This window comes from Desmodus rotundus, chromosome 4, assembly GCF_022682495.2.
Source record: "Desmodus rotundus isolate HL8 chromosome 4, HLdesRot8A.1, whole genome shotgun sequence".
Taxonomy (NCBI): domain Eukaryota; kingdom Metazoa; phylum Chordata; class Mammalia; order Chiroptera; family Phyllostomidae; genus Desmodus; species Desmodus rotundus.
Window position 1 is genome coordinate 28,215,818 of NC_071390.1, and position 22,400 is coordinate 28,238,217.

The 22,400-nt window shown below is 41.1% G+C and overlaps 1 protein-coding gene across 4 annotated transcripts in view; it reads left to right on the top strand.

Annotated features, from left to right (window-relative positions):
• Window positions 1-1,138: 1,138 nt before the first annotated feature.
• IDE (insulin degrading enzyme) overlaps window positions 1,139-22,400 on the top strand; it is an 84,707-nt gene continuing 63,445 nt past the window's right edge. The window contains exon 1 of one of the 4 annotated variants that reach the window (XM_045197741.2): window positions 1,139-1,251. In XM_045197741.2, the coding sequence (XP_045053676.1) occupies window positions 1,205-1,251 (47 nt within the window). In that variant the 5' untranslated portion in view covers window positions 1,139-1,204. Of the gene's footprint in view, window positions 1,252-1,483; window positions 1,679-1,810; window positions 1,912-22,400 lie in introns of those variants that run through there. The other 3 variants (XM_024563485.3, XM_024563484.3, XM_045197743.3) reach the window with 3 other exon arrangements.

Here is a 22,400-nt window from a genome sequence, read left to right on the forward strand (position 1 = left end):
AAGATATGTCCAAATTCTAATCCCAGGAGCCTGTGTTACATTATTTGGAAAAAGGGTCTTTGCAGACATAATAAAGTTAAGGATGAGATGAGATCATCCTGGATTACCTGGTTGCACCCTAAATCCAATGACAAATATCCTTATAAAAGACAGAAGGAGAAAACATATGCAGAAGAGAAGGCAATGTGAAGATGGAGACAGAGATTGGAGCGATGTGGCCACAAGTCAAGGAAGTTGGCATCTGTCAGGAACCGGAACTGGTAAAGAAGGGATTCTCCCTTAAGACCCTGTAGGGAGTGTGGCCCTGCCAACATTTTGGTTTCGGGCTTCTAGCCTCCAGGCGGTGAGACAATAAATTTCTGTTGTTTTAAGCCACTGTGTTTGTGGTAATTTGTTATGGCAGCCACGAGAAACTAACACAGGGGCTAGAATAATATGGTGGAATTTTACCTCGTGCTTCATCTGCAGTGCCTCAGTTTTCCTCCACCCAAGGTTTGCCTTAAACTGAAACCCTATTGTGAAAAATGCCCCATCTACCTCTTTGATGAAGCATCCACTTGATTAAGAAATCCTCTTCCTAATTCCCATTTGTAGCAATAATAGGATTCAGAGCACTGTTTTTGGCTGCAGTCTTCTGTCTACCACATCAGAAACTTAAAAGCACTTAAGCTAGGGAATCACCATCCCTAATCGCACTCTTCCATAAAGACCCCCGTAAAATAATGTAATACAAAGTCAGATCCATAACAGTTATTAATTAGGTTGTTCCTGGATGCAAAATACCATCGGGGGAAAAGTCTGGTCTTACAAATAAAGACTGAAGTACACTGACCACAGTTGTAGTACTATATGCACATGTGGTTTGTTTTCTAATAGCAGTCAAGAGTAGTTTCTACTCTGAACTTGAAGTCCACAAAAGCCTTGTTTTGCCATGGTCTGTCCCTTATCCATCTTGCTCTTTGAAGGGCAGCTAGCTTCCCCAGGACGGAAACTTCACACAGGGTCCAGCCCTCCCACCGGTGAACCCAGGTGGTTTAACTCCCCCGCAACCCTCCAACACCAACCCTCGCCAGCAGTCCACATCCCCACCGTGCTCTAGAGGGAGCCCACGGGCCTTTTAGAGACGCGATTCCTACTTCAGAGAGGCAAGCCTCGTCTGCGGACCTAGTTCCAACACCTGCACTGCCGGCCGGGGTGACAGCCAATGGGGGTGCCTCCGCCAACAGGGCCCCTCGTGCCCTCACAGTACGGGTAAGCCCCCTAACCCCCACATACACACAGTCAGATACCTATTACCGTGCTGGCGTAGGTAAGCCGGGACCCTCCCCACTTGGAAAAGCCTGATTGCTGGGTTCCCGCACCTCCCCGGCCAGACTTTACCCAGCCGTTCTGCCCAGGCCCGGGACGCTCGCCGTCCCCGCCCAGTCGGGCGCCTGGCAAAACCCGGAGCTGCGGCCGCTCGGTGGCTCCCCGGAGGCGGTGCGGCTGAGACTGAGCATGCGCAGTGGGCCAGGCCGGCTCCGGCGCTGGAAGGAAGCGGTCGTTCGCTGTGATCCCGGCGGCTGCTGCTGCGCTGGGGTATGCGGTACCTGCTAGCGTGGCTGCTGCACCCCGCTTGGCCCAGCTCCTTCCGCTCGGTCCTCGGCGCCCGTCTGTCGCCGCTGGAGCGCCTCTGTGGGTAAGCGGAGCGCTGCGCCTGGGCCCTTGGGGCCCGCGGGTCACGGTGGATTGGAGCTCCGGTTGCAAAGTGGTGATTCAGCACTTAGAGGCTCCGCCGACGCCCCTCACGCTGCCAGTCCCGCCGGCCTGGGGCCCGGACGGCTGCGTTGAGGGGGCTCCGGGGCCCAGAAGGGCGGCTCGCCGGGCGGCAGCTAGGGGCCTTGCCGGGGGAGGACGGCGTCCGTCGGGCCGGTGAGAGCTGATCGGGCCGTGACCCGGGGATACGCGGCGTCTGGGGGCGCGGGGCTCAGGTCTGGGCGCGGACGGACGGAGTCACCCGGGCTGGCTCCTGGGATCCACGCCGCGCCACTCTCCAGGGAGTCTGCCTGTGAGGAGCCGGGAACCTCAGTGGACTGTCCCATGCTTTGGGGTCCAGGGGCACCACTTTCCTTTCACCCTGCTTTTTCCAGTGGGGACTTAGTTTTCACTACTAGGTGGAAATGTCTGCTTCGGGAGCCGTAAAAGTTTGCGTGCGTCCGCAGCAGCGGGTGGACGAGTGTTGGATTACCTGTCCAGGGGAATTTGGGAAAGGATACCATGGGATCCATCACAGCAGCTCCCTTGTTTTGCACCAACCGGTGCCCAGAAAGATTGTGTGATTTCCCCACAATTGCAGAGATTGTGGCAAAAACCAAGATTGGGACGCGGGATTTTTGTCATCTGGTGGCGTGCTCGCTGCGCTTTGCTGCTCTGTGTATACTAAAAATTTCAGCTTTGTAGCCAACTCTGAATACTCTTTATTGTGAATAAAGAGGAATTGGCAAAGATGGGCAGTATCGTCTGTGCTACATCATTTGAACCATTCTGTTTTTAATAGTGTCTAGGACCTACCAAGTGCAGGTGATATAGACCCTCTGTGTGTGCGGTCTGCCTCCAAGGAACTTGGTCTTGTTGGAACAGATTGAGCTGCCAGGAGTTACAGCTAAAAAGGATGTTTGAAGAGTCAAAAGGTGGACTGAACAGGCAGTGGGTGCTTTAGGAACACCGTGCGGAGCAGAGAGAGAGGAGGGGGTCTGGGCTGACCTTTGAAGGAATGGCGTGGGGGGTGGGGTGGAGGATGATCAGGGGTGGTTGTAATCCAGCCCAGGTGTGCAGATTAGTCTGTTTGTTGGAGGGGCAGGAGCAGATTAGTGTAGTTGGAGCCTTAGAGAATTTCTGTGGGGGAATTAAAAAGAAACAATCCTGTATTATAAAAATAGGATAATGCGCTAACCTGGGCTTTGGATTGTACTTGGGCTTTCTCCAGTGAATAGGAGGTAGGGAGTCATTAAGTGTTTTTGAGGCGGGGAGTGATGTAATGAAACGGCTAGTTAAGGAAATTAATTTGGTGGCTGTGTGCAGGATGCGAGGGAGTGGAGAGACCCGAGGCGGAGAAGGGTTGGGACGTGGTCTTTCTTTACTGCCTGGACTGGGGTGGCAGTAAGTGTACTAAGAAGGCTTAATGCAAATGACGGATCCGTGGGACTTATATTTCCTCCTATATTTCCCTGCTTCATCTGCTACAACATGCAAAAAGATCCACGAGCTTAAAGAATTGGTGGTCATTCCCTGGGCCTTCTTTAGGGCAGAACAATTTTTCGCTCTTAATTTGTTGCTAATAGGCTGTGTTTAGCTTCATATTGACTCTAGTGTACAGAATTTGTGATTTCAAAAAAAGCATCAGTTTTAAGTTTTACACAACTAAAAAGGTCTTCATGTTCTACCTACGATTTGATTTTTCTCTATGGTTTTCTCCCACTGCTCTTCACTTTCATTGGTGAAGTCCAGGGCATGGATTGAGCAACCAGAGCTTCAAGATAAGGTTGTTCTCAAAGAAAGACATTCAGGAGATTCAAAGCATAGTGAATGATAATTAACCATCTAGAATGTTCTACACTAAAAACTGATGACTGAGGCTATTAAGGAAAATACAGGTCCAATCAAAAGGATCAGGGTGTAGGATTTTGGGTGTTTTTTTTTTTCAAGATTTTCTTTATTTATTTTTCGAGAAAGGGGAAGAGAGGGAGAAAAAGAGGGAGAGAAATATCCATGTGTGAGAGAATCATCGATCATTTATCTCTTGCACACCCCCAACGGGGGACCTGGCCCCCAACCCAGGCATGTGCCCTGACCAGGAATTGAACTGTTCCAGTTTTCAGGAGGACACCCAATCCACTGAGCCACACCAATCAGGGCCAGGGCATAATTTTAGGAAAGAAAGTACTGACATCTGAAGCTACCACATGTTCATATCTTAAGGAGGGTAATCAACGCTATGTGGTTGGAAGAGTATATTAAGAGAGATGGGTACATAGCTGTTTATTGGAAGAGCTGGGATATAACCTACGTCTGTCTGGTGCCAGAGCCTGAGCTTTTATACTACCTTTACCAGAGTTACGGCATTCATTTCTTCTTCTTACCTTTTGAGAAAGAGATGATCATAAAAGCATTTGTATACGATCAATTAACTCGAAAAGCAGACTCATTGTCCTCCGTTCAACCACATTGGGTAAGTTTGGGCTGTGTGGAATTAATCTGAATAATTGGAGAATCTGGAGGTAATAGCCCAGTCTCTGACAATCACTTGAAACTCCTGGATATCAGTCAGCTCACTTTGCAGTCAGCTGTATGCATTTCTTTATTCTCCAGGCTTAGGTAATAGTCGTGTGCAAAAAAAAACAAAATAAAAACTAGCTATTAAGATTCAGGCTTTTAAAATACTTAAAAAATTACTTTCAACCAGAAAAATGAGTATTTTTAATTGGCATTATTAGTCCAGTCCTCACACTGTAAAAAGTTATATTCTGTCTGTCTGCCTTGAATGGTTGGTGAGCATCGCCCCAGGGAGTAGTGTGGGGAGCAGAAAGTCAGTGTATGTTTTCATAAGAATTGGTTTCCTTTCTGTTTTTCTGTTGGTATTTTAGATTTCCTAGAATCCTCCTCCCAGAGGATCAGCCTACTTTTTAGCCAGGATGACAAGGCTAAAGGACTCTCCTTCCTTAGGGATAGATCCCCCCGGGTATTTTTGGTTCTGAAGGCGAGGGTAAGGTATTCCTAATTGGCTTGTCTTCAGTCTGTCTTCGCTCACTCTTATTTGCTAAGCCATTATTTGCATGTCCATTCCATACGCTGTGCTCTGCACTGTGGAGGATGCAAAGACAGTCAGTGATACATTTTGTCCTCAAAGAGCTTTCAGTCCAATAATGAGTAGTTTCCTTCCTTTACCTCTGACCTTTTACCAAACATCTCTATTTGTGTCCTGTTGCTTCTTTCAATTTATTTTGAAAAGCAACTTAATATTTTTATCACTACTCTTTCTTCTTTTAAAAGTGGGACTTAAAAATTCTTACAGAGTCAAAAGCAATAAAAACTTATTGCTTTATTCCTCCCACTCCCAAAGAACTGTATAGTTTCTCCTTGCCTATTAAAAGTATATAACTGTTTAAAAAACAAAAGTGGGACTCATAAGCTGCTCCCTGAGGGGAAGATATTACACTCTGCCTGACAGATATTTATTGAATGAATGGTCTTCCTTCAAAATCAGCTTTCTATTGATTTCCCTAATTTTGCATATGTTGATGTTTTCATTTTCTTAGTTTAGCTCAAAAATTGATATAATCTTTGAATCTCTCTCTGTTTCCCTCTTTGCCTGTCCCAGGACCAAACTCTCGAGTCTTTCATGCTAAAATTTCTTGGGGTAAACTTTATCTTTCATCACTGTCCTAGTTCAGGCCGTGATAATTTTCTCTGATATCTCACATCTGTAAGTTTTATAACTGATTTTTCCAGCCTTCTGTCTTCCTACTATTACTCCTACTAATATACCACTTTCCCCATGCCATTGTCTTGCTTAGACACCACCAGTGGTTCTGTACTGTTTCTAGATCAAGTCCAAACATCTTGACCCAGTATTTAAGCACCTCGGGGGCTGGCCCTAGCCTAACTTTCAACCTAACTTTCTTCTTTTCCAGTCAGACTCTCTAACTTACTGTCTCTTACACATGATCTGTTCATTCCCAATTCTGGAATGCCCTTCCCTCTTTTCTTTATATGACTAAATCTGTCTTTTTAGACCTTATACAAGCAATATAGTTATCTTTACTTAATGATTTGAAGAGATTTTGAAACATCCATTTGAAATTTAACCATATACTGCCTCATATATATATTTTTTTCTATTTCAGTTATTTAATATTACACATGCCAGAGTCTATAGGACAAAGGAGAATAACAAATGGTTACCTGTGCACCCACCATCTAGTTTAGGAATTAGAACATTTCCAGTAACGTTGAAGTCCTCTGTGCTCACCTTCTAATTGCAACCTTCTCCCTCCTCTGGAGAGGAGATGTTATCCTATATTTGGATGATAATTCCCTTGATTTTTTTTATAGCTTTATCAATTTGAATATATTCTCAAATATTATGTTGCTTAGTTTTGTTTGCTTTTGATAGTTACGATTTTCTTCTCTAAGTTACTTTTTTCATTTAGCATTATTTTTGAAATTCATTCACATAGATGTATGCATTCACTGCTGATTGGCTGTCTTATGTGAATATGCCCCTAATTATTTTGCTGTTGTTGATGGAGATTTAGGTTGTTTATTTTTTGTTTTCCTATCACAAATAACCTATGTTGTTGGTGTGCCCCAGTGCCCAATCTTTGGACATCTATCTTCTCTGCCTACATTCACTCGTTTAGGGTTCTCATCCAGTCACATTGCTTTAAGTACTATCTATATATGCTTTGCTCAGTATGTAGCCATGAGCCACATGTGCTTATATAAATGTAAATTAACTAATATTAACAACTCAGTTTCTCAGTCAGCCTAGTCACAGTTCAGTCTCATGTAGCTGGTGGCTACCATATAGGGCAGTGCACATACAGAACATAGCCACTATCACAGAAGTCTTATGAAACTGGCCTGATCTATATTATGACACTTCCCAAACGTGTATCTCTAGCCAGAACCTCTTCCCTGAATTTCAGACTTAGGTAATAAACTTCCTACTCAACATTTTCTCTTGAATGTCCAATCGATGTCTTGAACTCATCATGTCCAGATTATTTCCCTCAAAACCTGCTCCTCCCACAGTCTTCTTCCTATCTCAGATAATGACCTATCTGTTCTTCTACTTCTTTAGGCTAATAACTTGGAGTCATCCTGAACTCCTATCACGTTCTCATATCCCTCATCCAGTCAGCATATGCCTCCAGGTCCACACCTTTTCTCACTGCCACCACCCTGGTTCTAATCGCACCTTTACTATAATAAACTTAAGCAGTTTCCTTGCTTCTGCACTTGCCTCTCTACATACAGTCTGTTCTTGTCCCTACTGGCAGCATGATCTTTTTGAAATCCAAGTCCTAGATCTTTGCTAAGGGAATGCTTAAAACCTTGCAGTTGATCCCCAATTTATTCAGATTTAAAGACAAAGTCCTTATAATGACCAAGCAGGTTCTAGCAGGGGTGTCCATCCTTTGGTGTCTCTGGGCCATACTGGAAGAAGAAGAGTTGTCTTGGGCCACACATTAAATACATTGTGACATGTAATCACAAAAAAACTTACAATGTTTTAAGTAAATTTACATTTTAGTGTTGGACCCATTCATAGCCACGGCTTGTGGGCCACAGGTTGGACACCACTTCGTGGGATCTCGCTTCTCACCACCTCTCTGATCTCGTTTCCAAAATGATCATTCTCACCTTACTCCCATCACACTGATCTCCTTGACTGGCTCACTCTAGCCTAGGTTATTTGCGCTCTTTTCCCTTGGCCCAAAATGCCCTTCTACCAGGGAGATCCGTGAAAGTTTCACAGAGACCATAGGATTGGAGCAAATGTCTTTGAAAGAAATTTTTTTTAAAAATTGGATGAACAGAGAAGGGGAAGAGAGAGAATATTTGAATGGAAGGAGGACAGTTTGGCCACATGCAGTGATGGGGCACAGTGATGCAATCTTGTAGGTACCTCAGAACTGGCTGTTAGCCATCAGGAAGTGAATGTCTCAGGGCCCTCAGGGCAGCGGACAAGACTGAGTAGTCCTTAAACACCCAGAAAGCAAGCCAAAATGATCCAGTTTATAGACTGGTAGCTCAGGGAAGACTTCAATTAAAACATTAGAACCTGGTTGATGAGTCCTAAACTACTTAAGGAATTTCTTAAATTTCTTCTGCTTCAGGATGAGAAATGGGTCCAGAGCCTAGAACAAGACTGAGCTGCAGTGGAGGCTAAGTAGATTCAGCTGTGAGACTCTCACTACTGCTGCTGGTACCAACCATAAAAAGTTTAGTAGCTAATATTTATTGGATGCCTGCCTTTTTTTGCATTGTATTAGCTTTCCATATGATGTCTTGGTTAATGGCCACAATAATTCTGTGAGAGTGGTATTGTGGTTATTTTCTTTTTCTCAGATAAGGAGACTGAGGCTCAAAGAGGTTAACTTGGGCCAAGATACACAGCTAGCAAATGGCTTGGCCAGGTTTAAATTCAGGTGGGCTCACTCAAGAGCCCCAGGGGTTAGCCATCATATTACCTCCCTTGCCAGAGGTAGCTTCGTGTCTCTAGTAGAGAAGAACAAAGAGATGGTTTTGGAAGGGATAAACGTAGTGGGTGGTTGTAGGGGAGCTCCATCCCATAGAGTCCTCTCGGCCATCACCGACAAGAATAAATCTACCAAGACAAGATCTGCTTGGGGAGAAAAGACTGACCAATCTCTCAGAGGATAAGAGCCTTGAGCACCTTTTCCCCTGGGCTTTTATTGGGTTTAGTCTGCATAGGAATAAAGGGTGAGTACCTACGTAAAGCATATCAATCATTGTCAGGGAGTAGATAACATTCACAGAACTATGAGGGCTTATTCTGAGTCAGGGTCAGATAGATAGAGTGATGCCAAAGGGCCATAAAACTTTGGGAAACAAACTCATTTTATGCTTGGACCCTTAACATTTAAATTGAGGGCATTCTTAGCAAAGCAGGTTTCATAGGATTTTATGCATTCTTTCTTAGGCCTGATTGCTGCCCCCGTCCCCACCCAGGAACTGCCTGTTCCAGCACAGGGCTACACCCCCCTTTGGCATTGTTTCAGGCCTAAATCAGGTAGGGGATGCAAGCAGCCAAGAGATTAGGAGACTTTTTACAGACAGAATGAGGACTCAGGCTATGACAAAGCCAAGGAGTGAGGGTCTTTTGTCCCTCCTCCATAATCCCCTAAATCCTTCCCTGATGGCCCCTTCAAGACTATGCCTGTCTTAGGTTGTTCCTTCCTTGAGGAATCTTACCTGTCATTGACTATCCAGCCACCCTTCAGGGGCCAAGCAGGGTGAAGTAAAGGGGACAGAAGCCACGCCCCTCTGGGAGGATAAGTTTTGTCTCCTTAGTGGCTTATGGTCCCAAGGTCTTTTTACTCAGCCTTAGCCATGGAGGGTTATAGCTTCTGAAACCAGGTAGGGCAGTTCCCAACAGATAGTGATGGTGGTATTGAGTCTGAAGGGACTGCTGGATAGTCAAGGGGAGATTTGCAGGTTGCATTTGAAATATGGGTGGAATTTGATGAAAAGATCTGAACTGGTCTCCTACATCTGAAAACTTAATGTAGAGATGCGGGTTGAAGACGTGGATGTGTATGTGGGCAATATCCGTGTGGACATGCAGACGGCCCAAGCTGAACCTTAAGGAATGCTGACATTAAGGATCAAGAGAAGACAGAGTTAGAGAGGTTGGGGGTTAAAGAGGCAGAAGATGATATCAGAAGCAGGAACGGTCAGAAGTATCCAGCCGAAGAGGTTTTGAGGAGAGTGGTGCCTTGGGAAAAGATCAAAGACTACTTTATTGGTAACCTACCAATAAAGGGGAGGAGACGGAAGCTAAATTTCATGGGGCACTACAGAGTGATTTTGAAGAAATGAGATATTGAATTTGGAGCAGTTAGGTAGCAGCTGGGGAAGAGCAGGCCTGAGCAAAAGCATGGTGGGGGAGGGAAATGGGAAAGCTGGCAGTGGTGGCTAACAGGCAGAAACTGATGAAGGAGAAAAAGCCTAAGAGAGGGCCTGGAAACAGTGGATATAAAGGTGCAGGTGAAGAGGGTAGCGATGGGAAAATATCTGTTCAAGATAGGGCTTGATTTAGAAGGGCAGTTTCTTATAAATCTTTTAAAAATTCAAAAAAGTAAACTGAGGCCCTTACAAATCTTGGCCTCGGTTTCCTCATTTGAAGAAAGGATCCTTCTAGTTCTAAATTCTGCCAGTTTTCTCCATGTAGTAGGGAGTATGGGTTCCACTTCAGTTAATATGATGATCCTTTGTCCAGCTGTGCTGGCTACTTTATTTCAGGGTGTGTAGAGTTATATTGGGGGCCAGGAGCTCCGAAGGAGCAAGGGCCCCTTATAACAATATTCCTGGTACCTAGCACAATGTCCAGCACATATAGGAGGTGGTATCTGTTGGATAAACTTGTCCAGGCACATGGGCTCTGGAAAGTATGGAACCCTAGTCATAAACACAATTCAATTTTTGCTCATAATTTGCCATTTTCATACTCTAAATGTCAATGTAGCCAGTAACTAGTATTTATGTGTGTGTTTCTTATTATAAAGAAATTAGCCCTGGCTGGTGTGGCTCAGTGGATTGAGTGTCAGCCTGTGAACCAAAAGGTTGCTGGTTCAATTCCTGGTCAAGGCCTGGGTTGCGGACCGGGTCCCCAGTTGGGGGCAGGTGGGAGGCAACCAAACGATGTTTCTCTCACACAGTTATGTATCTCTCACATGTCGATATATCTCTCAAACGTTGATGTTTCTCTCCCTTTCTCCCTTCCCTTCTCTCTGAAAAGAAAATAAATAAAATCTTTAAATAAATAAAATCTAAATAAAATAAATTGGAGGTTGGAGTGTATTTCCAAGATTTCTTGTAGTTCTGAGTTACTCATAGGAACCAAGTTGGTTTGAGAGGGAATGGGACATAAGGAATAGGACAGTGTGGTGGAAAAGAGCTCCATGTAAAAAAGGCTCAATTGCACTGGATTCTATCTTGGTTTCACCATTAGCTTGGGTGTGTGGTCATGAGTACTGGGCCAGATCAGCTTTAGAGCTGAATAGAAGTGGCAAGAGTGGGCATCCTTGTCTTGTTCTTGATCTGGGGGTAAAAACGTTCAGTCTGTCACCATTAATTATGAAGCTAGCTGTGGCTTTTTCATAGATGCCTGTTATGAGATTGAAGAAGTTCCCTTATATTTGTAGTTTGTTGAGTGTTTTTCTTTTTTTATCATGAGTGAGTATGGAGGGATGTATTTTTGAAATGGTCTGTCTCATATTGAAAAATTACTGGTACAAATAATTTTTTCTTCAACTATTTGAGAGTACGCTGCCAATTTGATGCCCTGTCATCCCAATTTCTTCTATAAACAAGGACATTCTCCTATATAACCATAATACAACTATCAAAATCAGGTAATTAACATTGTGACATTACTACCATTTAAACCTCAGATCCCAGTTAAGTTTCACCAGTTGTCCAGTTATATTATGTCCTTTATTGAAGGATGCTTTAATGAACGGATTCAGTTGAGAGTTAGTGTTGTCTTTAGTTGCTTTGTCTCTTTATTCTCCTCATATTAGAGCAGTTCCATCGTCAAAGCCTTTCATGACCTTTACAGACCAGTCACTTTGCAGAATGTCCCTAATATGGGTTTTTCTTATTATTCCTCATGATACTCAGCTTTGGCAGGAATATCACAAAAGTGATGCCGTCTATGTTTTCATTGCGTCCTATCAGTGGCACTCAATGCACTCAATGTTGATTTGTCCTTTATTGATAATACTTTGATTTCTGTGAGACAGGTCCTGCTAGCCTTCTCCACTATAAAGTTAATCTTTTCCCTGTGTTACAAGTATCTTCGGGGGAGATACTTTACAACTATGTATATATAATGTTTCTTATCAAACTTTCAGTTTACTCATGTCTTTATATCAGTGTGGATTTAGGGTGCCCTGTTTTATTTAAAGGGGTTTAATCTATTACTATCATCATTTAATTTCATGCTTAAATGGCTCCAGATATAGTCAGTGGGGGGCCCTTTTAAAGATGGCTCCTGTATCCATTTGATATCCATCATTCTTTTAGTACTTTCTTTTTTTTTTTTTGGCACAACAAGGTGTTCCTAGATTCTTTTTGTATGTCCCCTGCCCCAGTCCTGGAGTCAACCATTTCTCCAAGGAGCCCTGGTTCCTTTTAGTGGGGAGTAAAATTTAGAAACCAAGTTCTTAGTGCTCGGTGTACTCATCACTCTTTGTGGGGAGGAGGATCAGTGCTCCCAGGCCCTCTTAGTAGACAGAGCTAGAAGTATATGTATGCAAATAAGTAGATATTCTCTGTATGTACATATGTGTGAATATCTGTACACACAGACATGTTTACATCTCTCTCTATATATTTATTTGTCTTATATATTGGAAGCAATGAATCACACAGATAACTTTCAGTTCCAATCTAAAAACACAAGGTTCATTTTAGCTTTTTCTTTTCCATATTTCTAATTTCTAGCCTGGATAGTGAAGGCTCTGGTTCTCCTTATCCTTAATAAATACACTTATTTAATCTATCACTTTATTTGTCACTGGTATCTCATCACTGCTGCCATCCCCTTCCCTTTGAGGTGCTTCACGAGCATTGTCACTCTGTGTCAGGCTGCCCCATGAGAGGTTGCTCTTTTTATTCTGTTTAAGCTTGGACACCCTACTTGGGGCTGTTGCCTCAAAAATATGCCTCCTTATCCTACTTGGGCTTCAACTGCCATGCTGGACCACAGAGGGACAAGACTGTTCTCACCCCACTTGGGAACCGGGGATATTTTAAAACTTGCATTAGCTTTTGTTTTAAACACCCTGAAGTTGGTAAATAAAGCCAAGTACAAGGCCTGAGTTCATTTGTTGTCTACAGAAAGTGATGGAAAAGTGGATGGTTAACTATGTACTGAAAAACATCACTATCTTGCCTTTTTCCTCAAGATTTTTTGGTTGGTAGCTAAAATTGCTGTGTTGAATAAGGAGTTTTAAGTACAGAGCAGGTTCTTGAACTTAAATTTGTAACTGTTTATATGGGAAAAGTATGTAAGTACATTTTCTTGAAGAAGATACCTTAAGAACATGTATATCTTTAGATGGTGGAATTTAGATAATTTGTATTTCCTTATACTTAAAAAAAATCTTTACAACTAGCATAGAAAATTTTTTCTTTATTATAGGAATAACTATGAAATAAAAATAAAGCAAGTGCTTTGTATGCCCACGACTAAGAACTTTTGCTTGATGGTCTTAGGAAAAAGAAAAGCTAAAAATTTATGTGCCCATATTCTTAGGAAAACCCTTGATAAACATTTAGTTGTTTTCTACCTTTGGGCTTCTAGGAGCACGGATTCCTGGCTCTGACATTTTCTCTAATTTAGTGTAGAAATCCCTCTGCATTAACTTCTTTTTTGTGTGGGTGCAGAGGGTACAGGTGTATTTTTAATTAAAGAAATTACTTTTTATTTTGACTAATTTTAGACTTACAGAAAAGTTACAAAAATAATATACTTCCTCTATACATAATCATAATATAATGCTTATTGATTTTGGAGAGAGATAGAGGGGGAGAGACAGAAGGGCGGAGATGGAGACGGAGGGCGGGAGGGAGAGGGAGAGAGAAAACATCAATGAGTTGCCTCCTGTACACGTTCCAACCGGGTACTGAACCCTCAACTAGGTATGTGCCTTGGGCTGGGATTGAGCCTGCAACATTTCGGTCTACAGGATGACATTCCAGTCAATTTAGCCACCCGATCGGGGCTCTTTTTTTAAAAAGAAATTTTTTAATTGTATTTTTCCATTACCATTTAACCTCCTTATACGCCCTACCCCTGCAATCACCATACTGTAGTCCATGAGTCTTTTTTCCTTTTTGTTCAATCCCTCCACTCCCTAACCTCCCTCCCACCCCGCCAATAGCTGTGATCCTGCCCTCTATTTATGAGCCTGTCTTTATTTTGCTTGTTAGTTCAGTTTGTTTGTTAGATTCCCCATATAAGTGAAATCATATGGTAATTGCCTTTCTCTGACAGGCTTATTTTATTTCACTTAGCATAACGTTCTTCAGGTCCATCCATGCTCTTGCAAAGGGTAATATCTTCTTCTTTTACATGGCTGAGCAGTATCCCATTGTGTAAATGTCCCACAGTCCACTCATCTACTGATGGGCCCTTGGGCTGCTTCTGTATCTTGGCGATACTAAATAATGCTGCAGTGAAGACAGGGGTGCTTATGTTCTGTTAAATTAGTGTTTTGCATTTCTTCAGATATATTCCCAGAACTGGTATCACTGGGTCAAAAGGCAGATCCGTTTTTAATTTTTTGAGGTACCTCCATACTGCTTTCCACAGTGGTTGCACCAGTCTGCATTCCCACCAATAGTGCAAAAGGGTTCCCTTTCCTCCACATCCTCTCCAGCGCTTGTTGTTTGTTGATTTACTGATGACAACCATTCTGACAGGTCTGAGAAGGTATTTCATTGTGGTTTTAATTTGTATTTCTCTGATGATTAGTGACATTGAGCCTCTTTTCATATTTCTCATCCATCTGTATGTCCTCTTTGGTGAAGTGTCCATTCAGTCCTTTACCTAATTTTTTAATTCGGTTGTTTGTTTTTTTGGTATTGAGTTTTGTAAGTTCTTTATAATTTTTGGGTACTAACCCCTTATCAGATATATTAGCAAATATGTTCTTCCATTCAGTGGGTTGTCTTTTTGTTTTGTTGATTGTCTCCTTTGCTGTGCAAAAACTTTTTAGTTTGATATAGTCCCATTTGTTTATTTTTTCTTTTGTTTCCCTTGCCTGGGGACATATATAAGATAAAATATTGCTACAAGAACAGGGGGGTGGGGGGGATGAAGGGAGAGATGGCAAGAAACATTGATCCATTGCCCTTTGCATGTCCCCAACTGGGAATCCAGCCCACAACCCAGGCATGTAACCTGACTGGGAATTGAACCTGTGACCTTTAGGTTTGCAGGGCAGCACTCCACCCACTGAGCCACACCAGCAGGGCACTTTTTTTTTTCTTTTGTTACCTGTGCTTTTGGAGTCATATGTGAAAAAATCATTGCCAAATTCAATGTTATGAAGCTTTTTTTCTATGTTGTGTCCTAAGAGTTTTATAGTTCTAGCTAGCTCTTAGATCTTTAGTTTAGATCTTTAATCCATACCCCTGGATTTTTTGAGCCAAAATTAAAAAGCCCTTCCCTCTACAGGATTAAAGAATAATTCCACAATCTTTTCTCCTAGTACTTGTATAGTTTCTTTCTTTTTCTTTTCTTTTTTTTTTTTTTTTACATTTACAGTCATGTGCCACTTAGCAGCAGGGTTATGTTCTGAAGAATGCATCATTAGGTGATTTCATCATTGTATGAATATTACAGTGTGCACTTACACAAACCTATAAGGTATAGCCTACTACACACCTTCACTGTGTGGTAGGGACTATTATTGCTCTCAGGCTTCAAGCTTGTACAACATGTTGCTGTACAAAACAACATGAGATTAAATCAAGCACAAGAGAAAATGATGCAGTCAAGGGACTGGTAAACACAGCGTGTGTGAAGCTGCTGCCGGCAGAACAAACTTTTTATATAAAAATAAGTCCAAAGGTTACACTCTAAAATTATGATTAAAAGTATAATATAGTAAATGCATAAAGCAGTAACAGTCATTTATTATCGTTACCATACATTATGTACTGCATGTAATTATATGTGCTATACTTTTATACGGCTGGCTGTGCAGTAGGTTTGTTTGTACCAGTTGTTTTCTGAGGTTGTAATGGTTGTGACATCACTAGGGGATAGAAATGTTTCATCTCCATTATAATCTTATGATACCACCGTCATTTATGCAAATCCATTGTTGATCAAAATGTCTTTATGTGATGAATGACTGTAGTGATGATATCCATCGGGAGTTTAATTTTATGAATGGTGTTAGATATGGATCTAATTTTATCTTTTCCCCAAAGACTACTCAGTTATCCAAAGACCATTTATTAAAAAGTTTGTCTTTTACCCAGTGAGTTTAAATGCCACTTTTGTCAAATACTAATCCATATGTATTTGGGTCTAATTCTGATCTTTCTAGTCTTTGCTGCTGATCTGTTTTTTTCTTTTTATGTGGCAGTGTCACATTCTTTTCATTATAGAGACTTTATAGTATGTTTAATGTCTGATAAGACTAGTCACCATGTAAAGTTTTTATCTTTCAGTGTTTTTCTAGTTATTCTTAGGTATTTGTTTTTCTATATAAATTTTAATATCAGTTTGTCTAATTTCATAATACATCATTTTGGTATTGGGATTCTATATTATTTTTTATTTTAAATTATATTTTATTGATTACACTGTGGATTACACTGCCCTGGCAAATAGCTAAGGCTCCGCCCCTTTCTACATAACAGGCATGATAAGACAAAAAAAAAATGTGACCCAAATGAAAGATCAGATCAAAGCTCCAAAAATAGAACTAAGCTATGAAGAGAGAGCCAACCTATCAGATGCAGAGTTCAAAATACTGGTAATCAGGATGCTCACAGAAATGGTTGAGTATGGTTGCAAAATAGAGGACGGAGTGCAGTTCATGCAAGTGAAATAAAGGAAAATGTACAGGGAACCAACAGTGAAAGGAAGGAGACCAAGACTCAAATCAATGATTTGGACCAGAAGGAAGAAATAAATATTCAACCAGAACAGAATGAAGAAAGAAGAATTCAAAAAAATGAGGAGAGACTGAGGAACTCCAGGACAACTTTTAAACATTCCAACATCCGAATCATAGGGGTGCCAGAAGGAGAATAGGAAGAGCAAGAAGTTGAAAACTTATTTAAACAAATAATGAAGGAAGTTTCCCCAATCTTATGAAGGAAATAGACTACCAGGAAGTCCAAGAAGCTCAGAGAGTCCCAAAGAAGTTTGATCCAAGGAAGCACACACCAAGGTACATCATTATTACATTACCCAAAATTAAAGATAGGGAGAGAACCTTAAAAGCAGCAAGAGGAAAGGAGAGAGTTCCCTACAAGGAGTGCCCAAAAGACTGTCAGTTGATTTCTCAAAAGGGACCTTGCTGGCAAGAAGGGGCTGGAAAAAAGTATTCCAAGTCATGACAGGCAAGGACCTACATCACTCTATCCATCAAAGGTTTCATTTAGAATGAAAGGGCAGATAAAGTGCTTCCCAGATAAGGTCTAGTTAAAGGAGTTCATCATCACCAAGCCCTTATTATACAAAATGTTAAAGGGACTTAGAAAAAGAAGGTGATCAAAACTATGAACAGTAAAATTACAACAAACTCACAACTATTAACAACCAAACTAAAAAAAAAAAAATGAAGACAAAAACAAACTAAGCAAACAACTAGAACAAGAACAGAATCACAGAAATGGAGACCACATGGAGGGTTATCACTGGGGAGAGGGAGGGGGGAGAATGAGGGAAAAGGTACAGGGAATAAGAAGCATAAATGGTAGGTACAAAATAGGCAGGGGGAGGTTAAGAATAGTATAGGAAATAGAGAAGACAAGGAACTTACATATATGACCCATGGACATGAACTAAGTGACTAAGTGGCAGGGGTTGGGGGAATGCTGGTGGGATGGGATGGGCAGGGCAGAGGGGAATAAAGGGGAGAAAAAGGGGAGTAGCAGAGTCAATAAAATATATTTAAAAAATAAAATAAAATTTTTATGTAAAGAAAAACAATCAAATCTAAAAAACAAACTAAGCAAACAAGAAGAATAGAGGCAGTATTGTGGAAATGGAGAGCATTTTGATGGTTTCCAGATGAGAGGGGGGTGTGGGGAAATGGGTGAAGAGTATAGGGATTAAGAAGTACAAAAGGTAGTTACAGCATAGCCATGAGGATATGAAGTACAGTATAGGAAATGGAGTAGCCTGAGAATTTATACACATTACCCATGGACATGAACAATGGTGTGGGGATTTGTGTGAGAGAGTTGGGGTGCTGGGTGGAGGAGGGCAACAGGAAAAATATTGGGACAACCATAATAGCATAATCAATAAAATATAATTTAAAATTTTTTGATGGGAGAATTTATTTAAAGTTTAATCATTTTGATTTTATTTGGACTACATTTATTGCTTGTCACTTTTATTTGCTGGGAATATCGTTTTATTTTTAAATATTAACTATAGCCTATGTAAGTAATTACTAGAGCTAGTTTTCAAATCTTAACATAAGTAAAGACAATTAAAGTCTTTAACATACTTTATTAGTGACTTAGTTATGTTGACTCATGCTGTACTTAATGGTCTTCTTATTTCTTGTTGCCAGACTGACATCAATAAAATTGTCTCAGGACACACCTGAGAAGGTTTAGATAATTATCATATTAATTGGACTATTATTTCTTAGTGAGCCTTCTCTGTTTAGCACCTGTTTGATATGGATAAATACTTTTCAGTATCTAAGTGGTACTATTTTCAGGATGACTTTTGGTGGATATTTATAGCCTGAGTAATTAATGTATTTTCCTCCCTCCTTTTTTTACTGTATTTCATGATATTTTAAAAATCTTTTAATTGCAATACATAAGTGTTCAGTTTGATGAATTTCACAAACTGAACACACTTTTGTAGCCAGTAATTGACCAGTACCCCAAAAGCTTCCCTCATACTTCCTCCTAATCACTATCCCTTGATTTTACTTGTCCTTATACTTTATATGTATGGTAGGATACAGTATTTATTCTCTTGCATCTAGCTTCACTCATTCAACCTTATTAGTGAGATTCACCCTTACTGTTATGCTTTGTTGCACATTATTTTCTTTGTTGTGTACCATTCCATTGTAGGGATGTGTCACAGGTTATCTTTTCGCTGTTGATGGACATTTGGTCATTTTTAGTTTTAGTTTTTATGAATAGTATTGCTATAAACATACAAATGCATTTATTTGGGGTGAGTTGCTAGGTCTTATTGTCAGTTTTATATGTGCTTTTAGTATATACTACCATTTTTTAATAATGGTTGTACTAATATGCGTTCCCACTGGCAGTGTATGAGAGTTTGGGTTGCCTCGTAACTTCTCTATCACCTGGTATTTTCCAACTTTTTCATTTTAGTCATTCTGGTAGGTACGTAGTGGTACCTCAGAAAAATCTCCTGTGGTTAAAATAAGCTGAATTTGGGGCATCATGGGTCTGTAATCTGTCACATCACACTCTTGTGCATACCTAAGCCTCACTTGTTTCTCTTCCCTGAGTACAGTTCTTCCTTCTGCTTGGGCCAGGCATGATCTTAAGGCTACACCCAGAATTGGCAAATACCCCCAGAGAAGAAAACAGGTGATGATCATCAGCTCACCTTAGGGCTCGCCTCTCTGTGGAATTCCACTGTCTGCAATCCTCATTGCTTTTACAATTCTCCAACATCTTTTAAAATGTGGTTCTTGTGCCCTGGCTGGTGTGGCTCAGTGCGCTGGAGCATCGTCCTGTAAACCTAAAGGTTTGATTCCTAGTCAGGGCACTTTTAGGCTGAGAGTTCAGTGTCCGTTTGGGGCACGTAGGAGAGTCAACCAATCGATGTTTATCTCCCTCTCTCTAAAAATCAATAAGCATGTCCTCGGGTAAAAATTAAAACAATATTTTTGTAATTTGATGTGGCTTTTCTAGTTATTGAACCTGAATCAGGTTGCTATGGCCTACACAGAAATGGAAGTTGTCAGTAGATCCTTGGGATTTTTATACAAACAATCATGTCACCTGTGAATAATGTTAGTTTTTTCCCCCTCTTCTATCTCATCTATGTGTGTTTTCTTTTTCTTGCATTGTTGGACTGGTCAGAATTACCAGTACAGTGTTGACTAGAAGAGAAGATAGTGGTATCCTGTTTGTGGGGATGAAGGAATATTCTCCCTTTTATTTTTAGTTTGCTGACTTTTTTTAAAAAGATGAATGACCATTGAATTTAGTTAAGTACTTTTTCTACAACTACCAAGATGATTACATGATTTTTCTTTTTTTCGGTTCCTATGGCTTAATGGATGCATCAAAAAAATAAATTACCCAGAACCCTACCATATCTACTGTAATAATTATTTTCATATTCCTTTTCATGCATGAGATAATTCTATACACTCTTCTCTGTCTTTAAACCTGCTCTCTGTTCAATCCTGCCATACATTTTCCTCTTTATTTTTTATTAGCAAAGTATAGTGAGATAATATTGTTCTCAGCCCGGGGACTTGTTTGGTAAATCAGAAGCATTCTTCCAGGCTCCTTCCACTGTTTATCTCTTTTATATGGGGAGGAAGAAGAGGAAAACAAAACACTTTTCTCCCACGATTTGTTTTGACATATTTAAATTTCATTTCCTCATTTTTGTTTTTGGGGATTGTTAGGGAGGTGGAGAATGGGGTCAGGGAGGACTGTGGGGGTGGTAATTGGGAGCCGAGGAAGAAAGCCACGTTTGATTTCTTTAAGCACGTCCTTCTCCTCCTCCCCTTCCTGTGCCTCCTCTTTCCTTACAGGTCCTGGCTTTGTCACAGCCCAAGTTAGTGAATGCCTCTGGGCAAATCACTTAATCACTGAGCTTTTGTTTCTTCCTGTGGGGTTAGGGAGAATGGGAAGATGAAATTAGCAGTTTGTAAAGTATATGACACTTGAAAAATGGAGTGATTGTTAGGATTAATTTTGTACAGTGGCATCTACCTCACATTTTCTTTCTAAATTTAATCAGTAAATTTTATATTTTTTAATTTAATCTTTATTGTATTTTTTTCCATTACCATTTAGTCCCCTTATATGCCCCCAAACATCACACTGTTGTCCATGAGTCCTTTTTCCTTTTTGCTCAGTCCCTCCACCCTGGAGCCTACCGCCTTCCCCCACCAGCTGTCATCCTGCTCTCCATCTATGAGTCTGTCACTCACAGTTTCTAATTGTGGAGGAAGGATACTTGTGAAACATCCTTGGTTCCCAAACTACAACTATAAGAAACCTTCTGTAATTAACTGTGCTTAAACCTTCATAAAGTGTATAAAATGTTCCATGTTCAGTGAAGGTATTCAGAATAGGCCTGGCAAGATGTGCTACTTTGGCATGTGGATTATTTTAAGGTGAAGACAGTGAAGACCCTGTGGACTCAAGAGAAACTTTTACCTTTTTCTCTCTGAACCTCTCATGCACGTAGGGGTCCCTCTCTCATGTATCTGGGGTTCCTATACATAAATACATACCTAATTAAATTTAGTTATTTACTCTTGGTAATTTGTCTCATGTCGATTCAATTATTAGTCCTACCGCCAAGGAATCTAGACGGTAAAGTATCTTCCTCCCCTACATAAGTTTGTCGCTTTTGGAGTTAACAGCCCTTGATATATAAGCACCAAGACTAGAACAAAATTTACAAAACCACGTATCTCTAAAATGATGCTGCTGTAGGATTCCTTTAAATTGCAACCATCTTTTATTCATTTAAGTGTTTGTTTACTTTTCCTTGTAAACTCCTTTCCAGAGGGCACAGAGTTAGAGCAGTTGACATTTTGCCTGGAACAAAGGCAAAGCCTCTCATCAGGGGGAAATAGGGTTTAATTGACCGGATTATAGGTTATACCCACCTTTATGAGGTAGCTGGTGTATGAGGTGTTGGTGTGCTGTAACTGAAGAGCTATGGGTAGATGGCTCCCTGAGACATGTAATTTTTTTAGCTCAAGTAATGTAAATAGTATTTGTGAATATGGAGTCTTATAGTGAGGCATCCTAGGGCTCATGCCATCACTACCTTCACATTCTCTTACTTACCTTTGCTTTCTATGGGGAAGAAATGTTTGTGGTGTGGTTCTGATTTCAGGCATTTTCTCCTTGGACACTTCCCTCATTCAGGAGTGCCACAGGGCAAGCTCAGTTTCCGCCTGCGGTTTGGAAGTGGGTGGATGGATTCCACGGAAGGGAAGTTTTGATACATAATTGATTATTAGCACGATCATTTGCCTGTTTGGATTTATCGGTCATTTATTTAGAATTAGAAATGGGTCAGGTCTACCTTTGTGTCTGGGACCATGGCGTGGGTAAGGAACAAAGGGCAAAGTAAAGTTTCTCAGTCTATTCAGTACACTGTGAAACACTTAAAGGGAAATGAAAAAAGAAGACTGTAAAAGGTCATTTGAAGAAAGATTATTTGCAAAGAAAAATTTCTCCTTGGTATGAGAATTTGGAAATGACCTACTTGGGAATTTGTTTTTGCAAACCTGAAATTTAGGCCTTTACATGTCAAGATAAAAGTCTAGGATCTCTCAGTGGAAGTTCTGGTTGTAGTTCTGTTAATACCAAGCTCTTGTGTTTCCACTTATGCCTTGTGTTTTTCCTCACCACCAGTCCTTTGCTCAGGCACTCCCCTCCTTTTATTTGGCCTGCTTTACTCACTCTCTTTCCTCTCTCCCCTCCTGGGAAGTTTGGCGCGCCCCTCTCATGACTCCTCCAGTGCCCAGGGGATAACTGTGTCACCACAGTTAAAAGATGACTTGTTTCATATCTGTCACTAGCCTGGGTTCCTTCAGGGTAAGGGCTGTGGCATATTCATTTTTATAGACAGCATGCATGGTGTAGTGTCTGGATCTTAATAGACCTCCTTAAATATTTGTTTGGATTTGGGGGTGCTGGGTGGGCACAGT